The 18,267-nt window shown below is 29.5% G+C and overlaps 2 protein-coding genes across 2 annotated transcripts in view; one reads left to right on the top strand and one right to left on the bottom strand.

Moving 5' to 3' along the window:
• LOC106678159 (ejaculatory bulb-specific protein 3) overlaps positions 1 to 12,906 on the top strand; it is a 21,324-nt gene extending 8,418 nt beyond the window's left edge. The window contains exon 2 of the mRNA XM_014416524.3: positions 12,606 to 12,906. Coding sequence (XP_014272010.1) covers positions 12,606 to 12,805 — 200 coding nt within the window. The 3' untranslated portion in view covers positions 12,806 to 12,906. The remainder of the gene's footprint in view (positions 1 to 12,605) is intronic.
• The window catches only part of LOC136796394 (uncharacterized), a 315,963-nt gene that overhangs the window by 149,605 nt on the left and 148,091 nt on the right, over positions 1 to 18,267 (bottom strand). The gene's annotated exons all lie outside the window — the stretch shown is intronic.

The raw sequence follows: 18,267 nt of genomic DNA, 5'->3' as shown, positions 1-18,267 counted from the left end.
GAGAGAGAGAGAGAGAGAGAGAGAGAGAGAGAGAGAGAGAGAGAGAGAGAGATTACCTTGTATAATATATAGAGTTATTTTTTCTCTCTTGCACAGTATCCCTGCGCTAGAGGTGTTTATCTACAAATTGTATGTACGTACTCCATGCAAAACCGTAATTATTAATGAACCATACCAGTAATCCATATGTATGTAAAGTGTAGTTAACATTGAAACATATTATTACTATTATATTAACAATTTTAAAGAGAACCAAAAAAAAAGATAAAATGAAAAAAAAATCAAAAGTTCTTATAACCAGAAATACCCTACAAACTAGCTATTGGTACTATATAAAAAAAATAATTCTCAACTGTAAACTAGAAGAAAAATAAATAAATATAAAAAAGTAAATTTGTGTATACACAAAAAAGTTAATGCATTTAATGCCCATCATATCCATAGATATCTGTGTGTATACTAATTAGAGATATGTGATAAACACGTTTAACAAAAAATAAAACATTTATCTGGAATAAATGAAATGAAGGTTGGAGAGAAAAAGATAACTACTTAATTAAAACAAGAATTAAAAGTACTTGAACAATAAAAAATAAATAAAAAAAAGTACATAAGCAAAAATTAAATGTTGTACATAACAAAACATAATAAAAATATAAATTCAGTGATAAAAAAGTTTTTTTACGAGTCATGTTCATGAATTGGTAAAAGTACATATTAATTTTTTTTAAAAATATTAATGGGCTCTTGGGTAATATTTCATCTATTTTTAAAAATAATTTTTTTTTCAACTCATATAAAGACCTGAGATTGTTTTGTTTACACCTTTATAGTTCGACAAAATAAAGGTAATTGAACTCGGAAGGTACTCGAAAGATTGTGCAAGATAGAAAGCTACCCGTCAGACTAGTAACAAATACGTTCAGGATCGTCAGAAATTTTAAATGCGTAATACTCACAAACGTATTTCGTAATAATGATCTTTTTTTTTTGTTTTGGTATGAAAAAATATTGAAATATAGATGCTATATGTATGCAATGGTCAGGAAAAAAATAACATACCATAATAAAAATATTACAATGCTATAATATTTGTTCTGATTAGTTATCAGTTATTTTTTCTCCATAAATTTGACAATATTTATATTACAGAATCAATGAAGAATCTAAGAGTATAATTCAAAAAAATAAACAATTCAACATTTAAGGTTTTGTTTTTGTAACGGAACAGAAGTCTACTTCTTACTACTGCTTTCATTACGGATTTGTAGTCGATTTAGCTTTGAGGTGAAAAAGGATTTGAATAAATTTGTATATTTTAATATTGTTATTTTAGGGAAACCTTTTATTTTCTAAACAAATCTTTTAAATTCGGTGGCATCTTAATAATTTATAGTAATAATATTTTTAAAAATTGTAAAATTCTAAATTATGAAAGAACGAAATGAACCACTCTAAAAACTAGTTTATACTATACTGATTATTATTAAAATTACAATCAGTACTTGGATTTATGATTTTTAAAAAATTCAAATTCATATGTCATTTAACTTATAATATATAAATTTAAATTTTAAGTGATTGAGAAATATAAACTATTAATTTCTAAATCATATAAGTTACATTAAATCATAATAAATCATACAAGGAAGCATTGTAAATGATCGACAAATTTGTTCAATATCTCATCAAAGTAACAAGACAAAAATATTATTTATAAAAAATAATGATTTGCAGTTGTGCCGTGTTTTATCTGGATATATCAATTTTTCAAAAGAAAAATGAAGGAATGATTATAGCATTAAAAATGATTAAATTATTTAATTATTATAATTAAATTAGAAAAATATCAAAATTCGTTTTTATTTTATTATTCGTTTAAATGTGTTTAATTTTGGCTTAAGTTCTCTATTAAGGATCCATACAGCCCCAGAGTAGGAATCGAACCAATGACTTTCAGAACCTACGTTCCAATCTGCTCAGCAATCATTTTCTCTTAAATTCGTTAATATAAATTAAAAATAAAGATAGGAAAATAAAACACATTAAAACGAATCATAAGATAAGTCTTTGAAAAACTGAAGTAGAACTGGCTAGAAAAAAGTACAAAGCGAAAATTAAATAAACATTTTAATTCAACTAAGAATTATTTTTCGAAAAACAATAAAAAACTTTGCTTAATATTTTTAAACTACAAACTACTTAGCAACTATGATTTCGGAAATTCATTATGGAAGTTGTAACTTGTCAAAGGACCAATAATGGTTTTTTTTTTGTAAAGATAAAAAAAATGTTTAAAACTCTTCCAGTTTCTATTTCCAAACCAATTGTTTTTTTAAGTCATGACTTGTCTCTCTTATGTGTGTGCGTTTTTACGTGCAGATTTACAATTTACTACTCATAAATTATCGAGTATTAATAGCTCGAATAGGGTGGCAGTGAATATATAGGTAAAGAGAAATTCCAAACGTACGATCTGTACTTGAGTTCAAAGCATCCTTTTACACAATAAATATATAATCTCCTTAAATAAAGAACCATAAAAATGTTTATTGCCGTTTCCATAACTATCATTCGATACTATCGAAACAATCGATTGTCAGTGTGAACTATCGCTTACGTATCAACTATGGGATTAACTATATAACATATTATAAACGTCAAACTGTATGTAGAGATTAAGAAATCACATTAAATCAATTCAGCTGATTTCAATCTTAGTCCTAATCGCATTTATCTGTATGATGTCAAAACTTTAGTGTGACCGACAGGACATGACACTTGAATGCAGGTCACGTATGTGTTACTAAAGCGTACGTTCAAGGATATTTGGTTACCTCACATCGGTATAATACAGGCTCCATATTATCAATCGATTAAAAAAAACTGTTTATAATTGCTGAGTGTGATTGTACAGTAACCGACCAGTGATGCAATCAAAACATGAATATTACATCTGATTTTATATAACATAACCTTTTTGAAATATGACTTGATCATTTTGGCCGATCTATTGTTTTTCGACTTAGTGAAACCTAAAATGAACCCAATGTTTTTCCATCACGTCCAGATTTGTCGCTAATTCATGACATGTGATTCAAGTTTTGTAGCACAACAAATCAAATTAAGAGCACATTTAAAATGGCATACATCGGACTCTTTTGGATCAATTTGAATGTAAGATGTCAGGCAATTCTAGATCAGAACATAAAGTTAGTTATGTTGATATTTATTTAATTTGATTAATTTTTTTTTATTAAATTTCCATATTATATTTATTAATTATTTAGTTTTGTTTTATCGTTTATAATAAAAAATATCCATATAGTCTCACACTGTTTGTTTTCTCATAACTTCTACGTTTCAGCCATATACGCCATGTATACCATAGCCAGTATACATTAACCAAATAGAAATGTTGCTTTTTTTATGATAATAACAATGAGGTATATAGTTACTGGATTTTAAGGCAATACAATTAAAATTACTTAGATATATTTGAGTTTTAGGTTATTTTTAGCACACTGTCCTATATCGCTAATTCAGGTTCATCTATAAGAGTCCGATTTCCACCATTTTGAATGTTTTTAACGTCCTTTCAATAGTACAAAAATTTGGTAGTAATATCACAGATTTTTATTTTATAAAAATTAAAATACACATGGAATTACCTGTCATGAATTTGCGAAAAATCTGTAAATTATGGAAGAAAATGGAGTTATTTTCTGTTTCCAGCTCACAAAAAACCAAAACAAAAAAAAACACTCAAAATTATCAAATCCAATGTCTGGTTGTACATCTGTGTTGTTCATACGGAGTTTAACCGAAAAAGGAATATTTAGTTTCTTTTGAGTTCGTAAATCTTAAAACTCAGGGACAAACGACATGAAATGTTTGGAAAGAATATGACCTCGTGATTTTTCTTCATACGAACGTTATTAGAATGCTATCAATTTATTATTGCATTTCTCCAACAGCATGTTTGCGTTTACTTTTACAACAAACGTTTTGAATATTTATTAATTTTTTAAATATTATCAAAAGTCAATTCAAAATTTAATCAGTTTCGTCATTTTTATCATTTTCATCAATTTTATCAGTTTCGACACTGATTTCGAAAGTACACTAGCTGAGTTCAATGTACTCCATGAAGAAACAAACAAACTGGAATCACAAGTCAGCAAGTGGTTACAAAACCGATTTAGGTTTTGCGTTGATTAGTGTTTTGGCATTTTCCATATTACAGCCCTAATACTAGCAATTTGTATAGGTTAGATTGCATGTGCTACAAAGAATATGCATTGCATAACGGGTGCATAGAAAGCTGCCCAAGCAAGTTTCGAGATTTGAGCCTATTCTTCCGCATTTTTTCATACAACACAAAGTTGCTTCGCAATATTCCTCTTACGTAGTATTCATTGAAAAAATAATATCTATGTCTCTTCCTTTCAAGATATTTTAAATTATATAATTTTTAAATCATGTGTTATATGATATTGTATGCACTTCCTTAATGTGATACAGGAACTCGATATTTAAAATATATTTAAAAATACAGGATTTTCAATTATTTGTTTTGTTTGAAACGTAAGGTTTTTTTTTTTTTTGGTTTTTTTTTTGCAAATTAAAACTCAACACAGTATTTCAAATTTCGATTCTTCTATGTCTGATAGATGTTAAAGATTTGAAATGAAAATTGTATTTATCTATATGAGATGCTTTTATAATGATCTTCAAATTATAGCTGAATATGTCAATAAAACGATTTTTTGATAGGAAAGATAGATTTCCCATTAACAAAAAAATGTTTCATCGTAGGAGTGGATGAAGACACGCTTTACAGTTTTTAAAACATGAAAAACGAAAATTAGTTTATGTATAATTAAAACACATGAGCTAAGAATCTTGGTCAATATCGTACTGTGTTACGATTTTCGAATTGTCCAGAACAATTCAAACGATGTGTTATGATTATTTTGCTTAATGTTGCCCTTTGTGTCCCACACGCAATCATTCCAATATTTTTAATTATTCTATAATTGAATCATGAACAATACTATTGTTTAATAGTTCAATATACTTAATAAAGTAAAAGAATATACATTTAAGTTTATAGTTATTCCAATCTATGATTCATTTACTGATTTAATTAAGTTCAATAAATAAATAGTTTTATCATTGAACAACTTTAAATGAAATAATGGTTTTCTGTTTCACTTGTTCGGCACGTACCGATGTATCGATGCATATGTCGGTTAAAGGTTTGAAGGGTCGGAACTTTTTTTTTTTTTAGCTTTCAAACTTTTTTCACCCATGTGGTCATTTTGCCTTTCTGGCTAACGGGCAATTGCAATTCAGGACTTAGGATATATTTTGCAGTTAAAACTACACTACACCTCACGTAAATTGGAATTCAAATTACTAGTAATGGTTTGAGGAAGTAATACGTATGACTTAAAGAAATCAGGTTTCAATTAATGTTATTTACAGAAGCGTTCATTGTAATTTTATTTACAATATCTGTAGCTTAGCATTTACCATTCTCAGTACAATAGGTAAAGTCCATTATTCAAACATTTTTTCGGTTAATTCTTTATTAATTAAGTATAATGAAACAACGTGTTTTTCTCTTCTAACACAATAGCATTTTTAACATGTTTTTCTTCTATTTATAGTTAGAGTAAAGTTTTCAAACTAGAGAAACGTAAAAATTGTCAAAAGAAATCATTAGGAATTTTATATATTTTAATAACCCAAAAAATAAAAACGAAAATCGGGAGAACCACCAATCTTTTTCTCTCCAAGTTTATTAAAAGATTCACAGTACATTTACTTTTTGATTTTTTAAAGTTTAAATAGAGTTATAAATTTCAGGAAAAAATAAAACAAAATACAAATATTTTTTTTATTATTATCATAATTCTTGTTATTGGTTTTATTGTAACGTTCTGCTCACTTGGTGATACCTGTACAACGGAAGGCAATTATAACGAATGTTGCCACAATTGGGCATTACACAGCTTTGGTTTTAGCTCTCCGCGTTCTCATTTTGGAAAACCTGAAAATTACGCCGGGATCCCTGTGTTTTTTTTGTTTATTTTCTTAATATTCCGTCTCGTGTAAAATTAAATTAGTTAGATGAATATAACGTATTAATGTAATGGTTTTTGAATATTAATTGTAGCCGTTATCCAGTGTTAATTTTTGTTTCAACCTAATTACTTTCTTTAAGTACCTAGCTAAAATATAGAACGTGCATTTCAATCCTATACATTTTACTATTGAATACGAATGAATCACATAAAATCACATAGGCACACGTGAAATTGAAATAATTTAAATTAAAAAAACCTTACAAGAATAAGTGTTTCTTAATGATTTCGGTTTTTTTTTTTTCATTTCTGTTGTACTTAAATAAACCCGAAAAAATAATAATATATAAATTGGCAATGTAGGTCATACGATTATTAGAATTCAAATTTTGACAAAGTTACATTCTTGACGTATCATGGTCCTCTGTTTTCAGGTTTGTAATTGTAACTCTTTTTTGCTATTGTAAATATCTGTAATACTTTACATACTTCACGTGATGACTGTTAATGAAAAAATTAAACCGAAATCCCAACACTCTCATAAATGGCATGGCCACAACAAACATACCCGATAATGTACGTATAAGACAGAAGAGGAACTGGATGAGGGATCTTTTCTAGTAATTAAATTTTATATCACACCTGGAGGAAATATTTTCTGGGTACTGCTCCCCCCCCCCCATACCTCTCATGACATTTTCATTTTATTTCGTAATACATCCCATTGGTTGTCATCTCAAATGATAGGTGTGAATCAAGGTATATATTTAGAAAACAAATTTTTAAAGTTTCCCATCTCGTAAGAAATAAAATTATTTTTTCCATATCATATAACACAAATCTTTATCAGAAACAAACTGGATGCCAATTTCTTTTTTCTAGCAATTTTTAGAATAAATTTTTAGAAAATTCCTTAAATATTTATTTTTCATTCATGAGTTATCTTCGTCTTTCCAAAGGAAACTATTGACTAGATTCTAGAATAATTTTAAGTTTGACCCATTATTTAAAGTATACATACATCTCGTCGTATGTGTGTAGTAATACACTGAATAGAAAATGTTTCGAGTCATGTTCGCAATTGGACATGAAGAGTACTGTGGTATAAATCTTGTTTTCCCAACTTTTACTTTTAAAAAGTTTTTTCCAGGTAAACGATTTTCTTCAAAAGAAATAATTAACTTATCCAGCTCATCTTAAAATTTTCAAGGGAAATGAAAATAAATTCTCCTTCATTTTGATATATGCATGTATATACCTTTATAAATATATTCGTGGGTGAGGGAGTTCGAAAAAAAAATGAAAATAAATATAAAAACTATTTTGAACTAGAAAGGCAGCCGGATCGCTGACCCTGCTATGGGTCTCCGTTCAGTTTCACCATCTCCTGGCTTGTTATGAAATCGACTCCTATAACAGCTTGCTTCCGACCCCGTTTATGATCGTTGGTTGGATTGTTGATTGTTCCTGACTGAACGAGTATACTTCCAAACTCTGTGTAACTAATATCATTAAAATAATAGAAAAATAATTAACCAACTACGTCTCTGAAAAAAATTCCGGAATTATCTTATAAAAAAATGACGGTAATTGCACAGTTAGCTTTCTAATATCTATAGTAGACAATTTTTAAGAGGAAATATATAGAAAGTGTCGACCCTTATGCAATGGACATCTGTCTAAAGGACGCTTTTGTAGACCTACTTACAAAATTTTAGTAATAAAATTCTATTGCCTTATTCTAAGCCTTATTTTATGGTACGTCGGTTATTACTAATGAAAATTTTTTATTAGTATTTTCCAATGAATCTTTAAGAGGTCTGCTATTTTTTTTCTTTTAAACGATCAATCGTGCATTTTTTTTCTTTTTGAAATAAGTATATAGAATTGTTTGATCCCGTTATTTTTGAGTTCCATATAACGGTGATATACAGTTCGAAATAGATTTCTGAATTTTTTTTTTATATCTATCTTCAAGTATAAAAATAATGAGTGATTAGTTTAATTGTATTGCAACGAAAGTTCATTGATAATTTGGGTAATTCAGACAGTCGTTTTTACAAGTTCTGACCGAGTTCAAAAACATCATTATCGGCAATTTTTGTATAGTAAATTTTCAAAATGAGAATGCACAAGTAAAACTACTATTCCCAGATACAATATTTAGTAGAATTTTAATTTTTTTTTGTTAAGCATTTTGAATAATGTCCATAGTGAATAGGTGACCTTCAACTATTGACAATGTCCTAATTGTTCACTGATAAATAATATACTATTTAACGTATGAAACTTACGAACTTTACGGTACGAACAAGTATCGAAATGTATCAATCGATGTAATTAATATGAAATTATATTTTAGTTAAATATTATCCTCGGGAGCTTACCTAAACTTATTCATTAAAAATATCAAATACACCTGACAAAAACCTTGACGGCAAGATGTGCCAAGAGCTGTGTAAACTTGGGCTGCCCAGTTGGCACTTTGCACACTCGATGTCGCCACCAACTTGAGCAACGTACCTTGACATATTAGGTGCGTGAAACATTTCAAACTCCTGTGTTTCATTAAAATCGGCCGATAAGATAGATTGTTAGCTGTTGTAGAGACAGTTCTTCAAAAAGTATAAGGTAAAATATGGACTAAAGAAAATATATTATGTAAAAAAAAACAATAACATCAATGTTTGTCATCGAATTTTCTTTTGAAGTAATTTAATTCAAGAATGTATTCACGTATAATAACGAAATAAAGAAAGTTTTCCGAATTCTGTTTTAACATAATTCTTTTTTCTATCTTAATATATATTAGCATCGCACTGGTTTATCTGGAATCTGATATTTTCATTAGAATATAAAAATAAAATTTGTACAATACCTCTTTATCCATACAAACATTGAAAATTGAAAGAGCAAATGCAGAAATTTTTAATTATTATTATAAAACGTTGTATACATTAGAGAAATATACATAAAATTATAAATGAAAAAAATAGTCATTTCGTCTTATTGACGTTCAAAGTTTCTGTTACTGACGAGATCTCACATTGAATATAGAAGATCGTTAAAGGACATTTAGACATTTTTTAGGGTTCATGAATTGTTGAATAGTGAAGATTATTGTTGTAGGACAACTTAGCTACTGCGACGTATCTCTGAACGAGAGAATTCATCCTTATCACATTACTAATTCAAATGGAGGTACTCTAATCAATCAGAAAATGTTAAAACTAAATGCAGGAGGTACTAACTTTTTTCATCACGAGAAAAATGAAAAACTGAAGTTTAGCCATTCGAAAAATAATGTACCCATTAGACAAAGCAATGGTCGTGTCATATAAACTTACATTCTTTTATTCCCAATTTTCCATGATTAAAAAAAAACAAACAAACAAGAAAACCTATTTTAAAGGAATTATCACGATCAACAGGTAGTCAAGGAAATATACATATCAGAGACCAGCTTTAAGGAAATTTAATTAATTTAATTTTTGTTTTTTTAGATGAGAAGAAATGACATAATATTATGCATTCTTCTGATTCGGGCAAGAGTTGTAAAAGGTCAACAAACCCTTGTATTGGGGTGGGACGATTGGAGATATTTCTGTAAGAGGAGCTAATACATATTAATAGGGCGATTAGTATATAGCCTGCGAAGAGCGGAACTTTAAATTGAAATATCGAGTCCTCCCGTTCCTTCATGCAAATCCCTATCGTCCAATGTCCCGTTCCGGGAAGCCCATATCGATCCCAGTCGATGTCGAGCGATCTCGGGGTTTTATGGAACAAGCCTTCTCTTCGATATTGGTCTCCTCAAGTATTGTCTGCTGGTGTATTTTTTTTTTAAATAAGTCAAACTAAACAGAAATGAAGAGAACACTGATTTGATGAAATGGATAATGAAGGGATGTTGGATTTCATTATTATTTATTTGACAAAAGGTAAAAGATTGAATAGTATATCTAACAGTGTATGTACATTGTAGTTTTTGTAATCCATCTTGCGGGTACTACATAGCCTCTATCCATTTTTAATTCATATAAGATGAAAATTTATTAAAACATTATTTCTATTAACAATGACAAAAAATAAGTAATTAATTTAAACATAAATTAAAAACTGTATTGAGAGAGAATGAGGAAAGAAAGAGAGGGAGTAGTCAATGTGAAAGGGAAAGGGTGATTAAGACCATTTTAGGACAGCATCTCCACTCGTATAAGTTTGATGGCTACCCATAGTATTTTGGTGGTCGAACTTCCAAGACAGGTTAGTAGGAATCTACTAAATTCCAAAAAAATGGTGGGCTATATCATATACAAATATTGATTACACCAGCTTAATTAATTATATTAAAAATAAAAACCCACGAAGATCTACAAAATGACTTAAATCAAGTTACCTTCAATGTTTTGTTTATTTTTAATTAGTAATTTAATTGGTTGCTTTCCTTTATTTTAGAGACTCGAGGCTTTGTATTTGGAAACTTCCAATTATATTCTTCCAATTAATTAAACTCTTTAGTTTAGCTTTCTCTATTATATTAATTATTATTTAAATATATTCTATATATTTTTCAAACAATGTTAATTACTTTTTTTTAAAAAAATTTTAGCAATTAATACTATATAGGTTTTAAAAATAATACATTACTCATACTTTTTTTCATTAAAGACTTCTTTCAAAATAATGAAAAAATACTTTACTAGAAACAAAATCAGTTTATTATCGGAATAAAAAAATGAAAAAAAAAACAATAGAAATATAGTGCTTTTATTTTTAGTTGTTGTAAATAAACAATTTTCAAATAAATATTTTTTATACATATTTTTTTCATTACAAACTTTTTTTAATAGATATTTTTGTCTGACAGTTAATTAGGGCATTCATACACATACATACATATGTATGTAAGAAAAACCAGATACAATATGATAGGTAATTATATTGACATAATACGGAATAAATGTCATGGCCAAAAATTTCCAATATGGCGGATGTGTAGAGATGATTGATCAGCTGTAATGTGAAGGCATTAGCTGCCTCCTTGATGGGCTGGCCAGTGCCTTAGTAATTAATACTCCCCTTAATATCTGTCCACGGCCTCATAAATAGCCGGCAAAAACCCTGAGCCAGGTATTAATACATCGGCTCATGGCATCGAATGGCATCGGCAGAAGATTAGTAGAAGCTTCTCATCAGCCGTCACAATTTCCTGACCTGAGATTTATTACGAACTTCTTTCTGTGAATGAATTGAAATCTACACATTCCATTATATACAAGTATAGAGTCTCGTCCTGAGAACAATTTTAATCACTGTTTTCTATCTCTGCTCTCCCCATTACTCCCTCCTCTCTCTCCCTCTCCATCCCCTTTCTCTCAACAACATATTGATTTATTTATGTCTCCCTCACCCCAATTTTTAGCAATTATAAAAATTATGAAAGTTTAACTATGAATTTTCTATTGATACGACTTAGAAATAAACACCTTGTCGAAACTAACAGTACATGCCATACTTAGTCCTAAATACATCATACATATAGCAATGGAACAGAAGCGAGGTTGGAGCTCTACAGTAGCCGCAATAGTAATCATGAATTTTCTAAAGATATAACTTAAAATTATACAAGGGATTAACAGTACTCTCAATACTTAAACTTAAACGGAATATTTAATCAATATTTTTATGAATATTAACTTGGAAATGTACGTCTATGTATAGGTTTTTCCCCCAAGGTTTAGGAACAACTTTATTTATGAACACATATTCGACCATTATCATTATATGGATTAATTAATAATAGCCATTCGTGAGGTACTATATAATTAATGCATATTATATATACGTTATATTAGTTCACCCTTCCGATATGATTTAACTAAATTCTTTGAGAATCTCTCTAGTTGCGTTAAATCCAACAACATTGTTAACTGAACAACTAGTTCCTTTGTGTAAAAACTCTGATACTTGCATATTTCCAATATTATCTATATTTTTTTTAGTTTATCTATAATTTTGTCAGTATTTCCTACGTTTCTTATGTACATAGTGACAAGATATTAAGTTTTTGTTTTATACTACGTTCTTTTAAGCACTGTCGATTATTTAGTTCAAATTATGAAAATGGTTATAGAAGGTGTATTAATTTTATCCATCAATTTTACATTCAATAATTACTTTATAAAAATATTTAGAAATGGAAACTAATTAATGTATGTTTGATTAAGAGGTTTAGGTCTAGGAATTTTAAATGTTAAGCGGTTCCTTTGATTCCTCATCACCAATTTTGTCTCCAAACATTCCACCTAAAAAGTTTTTAGGATAATTTTATTTGTCTCTACAATTTTATTATCTTATGTATTTTTGTTGTGTTGAGTTTGCCTTTGAACTTTGACCGGCAGTGCAGTTAACGGAATTTATAGAAACAGCTCACATTATTATAATATATCTCTAAAATTGTTTGCACAAGCATTCGGTGCATACTTATTGACCAAACTCTTCTGCTTACAGAGACCCTTCCGGACGCTTTGGCCACAGGTTGCGCCAAGTGCAGCGAAAAGCAGAAGGCCCAAACCGAGAAAGTACTCCGACACTTGACGAAGAACCGACCAAGGGATTGGGCGAGGTTGAAGACCAAGTACGACCCCACGGGAGAGTACAGCAAGAAGTACGAGCCTAAGGCGACTACAGCAGCACCCGCGGCAGCATAGAGAAGTTCCTAGTACCTCACCCAACGCCATGAGCATCCTTAGGTTTAAGTAAAAAAAAAATCTGTAATTTTTAATAAAATTATTTAAATTCTTTTTTTTAACTGTTGGTTTGTTTTTATCCTTTTTTATCTTTATTAATAATTATAAATATAATAATGAGGTAAGTCGGAGCAAATTTGTTTTATAAGCACGGGCATAGCAAATTTTTAAAAACAGTAATTGTCATCTTAAAATGCTAAGCTGCAGTGGAAACCAACCAAGTGCCTTCCCCTAAATGGACCAAAATTAGATCTTTGTACAAGATGAATGTCACTTTCTATCCTGGTTTTGATAACATACAAAGTTATTAGAGCTAATTGAACATAATATCAAAGACGGAACTGGACCAATTTTTATTTTACACATGAACATAAACCTCTTGAAAAGTATCAGCTATGAATATTTTTTCATTAATTTTTTACGTTATTAATTATATGACAATGAAATCACAATAAAGATCAAAACTGTACTACTATGGGTATTCCAATAACTCTAACATCGAGATATAAATATTTTTTTTTTTATTTATTTGTTGCTATTTACAACTGTATAAAAAAAATACAACTAGTAAATTTGATCATAATGACATATGATATGATACAGGATGTAGAGAAACTACCCAGTAGTAGAACTCTAAAACAGTTTACAATATAAGGTCACGAGGCCATCTTCTTTTCAGGCGCCTTGGAGGATTGCCAGGAATGGAAGAGGAAGCAAGGTTAGAAACGAGTGGGTTTGGGTGGTTAGGGAGTTTATTATGGAAGGAATAATATCGGGTTCGGGCTAGATCGGTTGAGATATAAATATAATGACATTTCTATGTCACAAAATAAATGCATTCTTAAATAAAAAAAATAATGTTGCGAGGTGCATTTCAACATAAGATATAGTATAGTCATACATTAGATAGTCTAGATATACAATACATTAAACCATTGCGAGACACTAAGAGCGATTTCTATAATTAAAGTACTTATTATCTTCTTTCCATTTTTATCATTTTCATTAAATGATCCGTCCAGTTTGGGTACAATTAGCATGCTGCGTAAAGTATACTACATGGTGTTACCACAATGCATAAATTCGGATCTTCAGGATCTTGAGCTTTCTTGTTCTGCATCTCTTCTGCCTAGAAGAGAAGCCTTACACGACTAGTTCCTCTTTTGAGGTTGAAGTGGACTGAGCGAACTATGGTTTTCTACGCCGACCAAAACTCTATGTACGAGTAGTTTTGGTAGTTGCCTTCAGTGACTAGGTGAGAAATTCTTTTCTGTGAGGACGTGGACTCCAATTTCTCTCAAAAATTTGCCTTTGAATGATTCAAAAGGGGTACAGATTAAAAAGGCCTACTGATATTCGCTTTGTGGTCCCAGTAGATCAATTTCCTTCCAAAGGTATGTAGTTCAGTACGAAAATCCCAACAAGTTTGAATTGAACTAAATGATGCAAACAAAAAATTAACAGTACATTTTTTTGTTGCGGATAACCCGAGATATGAATTCAACTCCATGAATGAAAACTACCACTGCAGTAACCACAAGTCAGCAGGAGATCAGAGTAAAGGCTAAAAGGCCTACTTTCCGGACTACCTATACTGGAATATAATTTATGATTATATAAAAAGGGTGTTATGAACTACATGAATATATTTTATGCTTTATTCAAATTTTATATGCTTCTTTTCCATACTTTAATTTGTGATCAGGTTGCTTCAGTCGTTATATAAAATGCTTAAAAAATTATAAAATGACTTCCTAATACATTTATGAATCATTAATATACATGCAGCAAACTGTAAAGAAGTAGCCTAAGATTGGAAAGCATGAAGAACGGTAGGATGGTTAGGGTAACCAAAAAAAAAAAATATGCTCTCAAAACAAACTCAAGTTCCTACAACATATGGCACCTTAAAATTGATAGGAAAAAACACGGTCATGATAGAAATGTTCATAATAAAAAATGAACTTATCCAAATCATCCTGCCATGTTGAAACACTTTTCTGAGAGTTATATAGACATCGAAACTACTCAAGAGGTTAGTAGCTGTTTCTGACAACTAAGAATCACATGAAACAATTTGTGAATTGTTGCTTTTTCATAGAGCAAAATTAGAGTGATTTTTAATTAAACTTTTAAAGAGCTGATAAGAGATTTAAAAATTTATTTTTTTCACTGAAATATTTAAGATAAAATCATTAATTTAAAAAAAGTATTAATTGGTGATGGTTTAGAAAAATAATTCAAATCCAGCGTATTTTTCAGTTCTAAAAATTAAATATTATAGATTTAAAATTTTTACTAATGGGTGGTTCCTCCCAGGATTTTCAAGTGTAAATGAAACATATTTACTTATTGTATTTATTATTTGTACAGTTGTAAATCACATTAAATAAAAGAATAATAACGAAAAACAGTTTTTCTGTTATGCAGGAGTTTTTAATTTTAGAAGTTTATGTTTATGCTAGATGTTTCTGTATTTTTTTTCAATTTCTGCACAAAATAAAATTTTGAAGCTGAAAAGATCGTGCCAGGATACGGCAGAGTGTAGAAATATCAAAATATCTATATAGAGAAATAGTTGATTGCCTAAAAAAATCATTATCTGAAACAATCTTCCACTACAACTAAGTAACGTTTTATTTTTTCTTGAAAAAAAAAAAAATGTCCCTAGCTTAGCACCTAACACGGGAGGCCGCTAATGGCCTGGATGTCGCTTCTTGGTGAAAGTCGATATCCAAACTATTAATTTATGAGGAATAATTTTCGGAGAGTAGAATGCTTATACAATACATATTTTTGAAAAAAATACCTTTAAAGGAAATATACAAATTTCCCTGAAGTGAGACATGTATAAGACAAATAATAAGAAAATGACCTTAAGGAAGGGAATATATACAATAGAATCTGAGAGGAGATTGGCCCGTCACGTAGGGCCGACTTAAAATTCAGATTGCGTGGGGGGGTGGGAGGCTGACGGCAGTGACATTGTATCTCCTTATGCTGCCAGGTCTCGAACCCGCCAGCCAATATATCGCTATATTTACTTTATCCTCTAGACCTCTAGCGCTCTCATCATTCCCTTTCGAGCAGAGGAAACGTTCAATCCTTATTCCTCACATACACTAGCTGTTCCGAAGCTTTACTACTAAAAGTACTTATTCAAGGCGATAGGGATTTCTGGAAATTTAGAGACTTATTAGAAATTAAAATCACTAATATAAATTTCACTTCACGCCTATACATCGGAATCAAGAAAAACTTTTTTATAGTTTGTGGTAAAATAAAAGCTACAAATAATTCGTGAAAATTTTATTGATAAATTGGATGGTGTTTTAGAGTTTATATTGTCCATTTTCAAATCCAATTTAAAAATTTTAATTCTTGACAATTTTTTAAAACATAATAAGGAATAGATTAATAAACTCCACAACGTTATCCAATTTCTAAATAAAATATGTATGAAGTTCTAAGGATCTTTGTTTAGGTTGCTAATTCCTATTCTGAATAATATATAGCCCTAAAGAACTATTTTTCTGAAAAAAATATAATTATGAAACGGAAAAATGATCATATTATCAAATACAAGAATATTGACGGAAAATGTTCAACAATCCTGAGCATTGGATTTGAAAATGGACAATATGAAAACGGAAAGGTCATCCATTTCTTGAATAAAACATGTTTTAAGGGTTTTTGATTTTCCAAAAGCTGCTATATAGAAGAATATATGTTCCCAAGCTAATATTATATATTATAATTATAGAAAAGGAAGATGATCATATTAACAAAAAAAAGAAGATTGACCAAAAATTTCAAAAATCCTGAGGATTGGATTTGAAAATGTGAAATATTTAAAAAGACATGAAAATACTGCATTGTTTTTATTCTACATTCTCTGGTGCCATATAATTAAAACATTTACGCGAGATATATAAAACAAAATCTTACCAACATCAGATTTATTTTTTACATGCATCAGATTGGTCCAAATTCAAATTACTGGTTATTAATTAAGAATCTTACCTGCAACAAAATTTTAAAAAAATTACGTTATTTCTCAAAAAAGAAAACAAAAAAATGTAATATTAATAAATCACTGAAATTTCTTCGAAACTTAAAAAAAAAAATTAAATGTGTATATAAGGATCACACCTTTAATAATATTTAAAACTGCTTGGTTTCTAACTGCTTCCTCTCCCATTCCTGGCAATCCTCCGAGGCGCCTGAAAAGAAGCTGGCCTCGTGACCTAATATTGTAAACTGTTTTTAGAGTTCTACTACTGGGTAGTTTCTCTACATCCTGTATCATATCATTATGTCATTATGATCAAATTTACTGGTTGTATTTTTTATATACAGTTGTAAATATCAATAAATAAATAAAATAAAAAAAAACTGCTTCAACATATATTTTTACCATATACACCAGTTATATAGTTTCCTCTTCAAACAATTAATCTTTTCCTAGCAGACTGTATAGCCAGACATATTGGAGTACACTAATTGAAAAGGAACCATCTTTAATTTCATTAATTTGCACTCAACAACAGAATAAGTGAGTAAAGCCAGGCTGGTAGAAAAGAAGAAATGAAGCTGATGAGGTAGTTAATCAAGGAAAGAAAACTAAGGCAATAGTAAATCAACCAAGTCTGCAATGAAGAAGCAATGACAATATTGATATGATTAATCAGAAGTCATTTATTCCAACAGGAAAATCATTCAAATTTAGAACAGAGAAATTTAATTTTATCCTTTCTGTAGCGAGTTTAATTTTTGTTTGTTTATATTCATTATTTTGGTTACATCTATCTTAAAAATACAATATATATTTATTATGTGCCTATCAAATCTATACAGTCCGTAAATTCATTATTCAAATTCCAATGCAATTTATTTATTCTTATTTGTTACATAACCAGCCCTAATTAACTAATCTTCGGCAATATTTAACTCTACCCTGATAATTGAACAACGTGTAACTTATAACGCTAGAAGAAATGAAGCTAAGGTTGTGATTCTCTTCTCAATAAAAAAAAAATAAAATCAAGGTAGAAGAAACGTGGTTATCTAAATTGAAAACAAGTTATTCTATAACTAAGAGAGAGATTATACATCTTGCCTTATATTTACACTTTGAGGTTATTACTGTTGTCCCCCAAGATCAGTGAAAAAATTGAAATAATGCCAAAATTATGGCAATATATAGACTTTTTTAGAGACCAAAATATAAAGAAATCAAGACCTCATAGAGCGTAAACCAAAGCCGAGAAACTAACTCTCTAACGCCTGAGGCTTTGAGATACTAAACCCGCAGCATAGTTCTGTATTTCCTTTAGTATCACAACTCGCCTCCTGTGCTAATGGCAGGGTATATCTTGTTCCCCTTAAAGCCAATCTGTTTCCAGAATTTAAAGATATATATA

The sequence above is a fragment of the Halyomorpha halys genome, unplaced genomic scaffold (genome assembly GCF_000696795.3).
Source record: "Halyomorpha halys isolate HHAL.00 unplaced genomic scaffold, Hhal_1.1 Scaffold126.1, whole genome shotgun sequence".
In the NCBI taxonomy this organism is placed as follows: Eukaryota; Metazoa; Arthropoda; class Insecta; order Hemiptera; family Pentatomidae; genus Halyomorpha; species Halyomorpha halys.
This window is presented reverse-complemented; position numbering and strand designations above follow the sequence as displayed.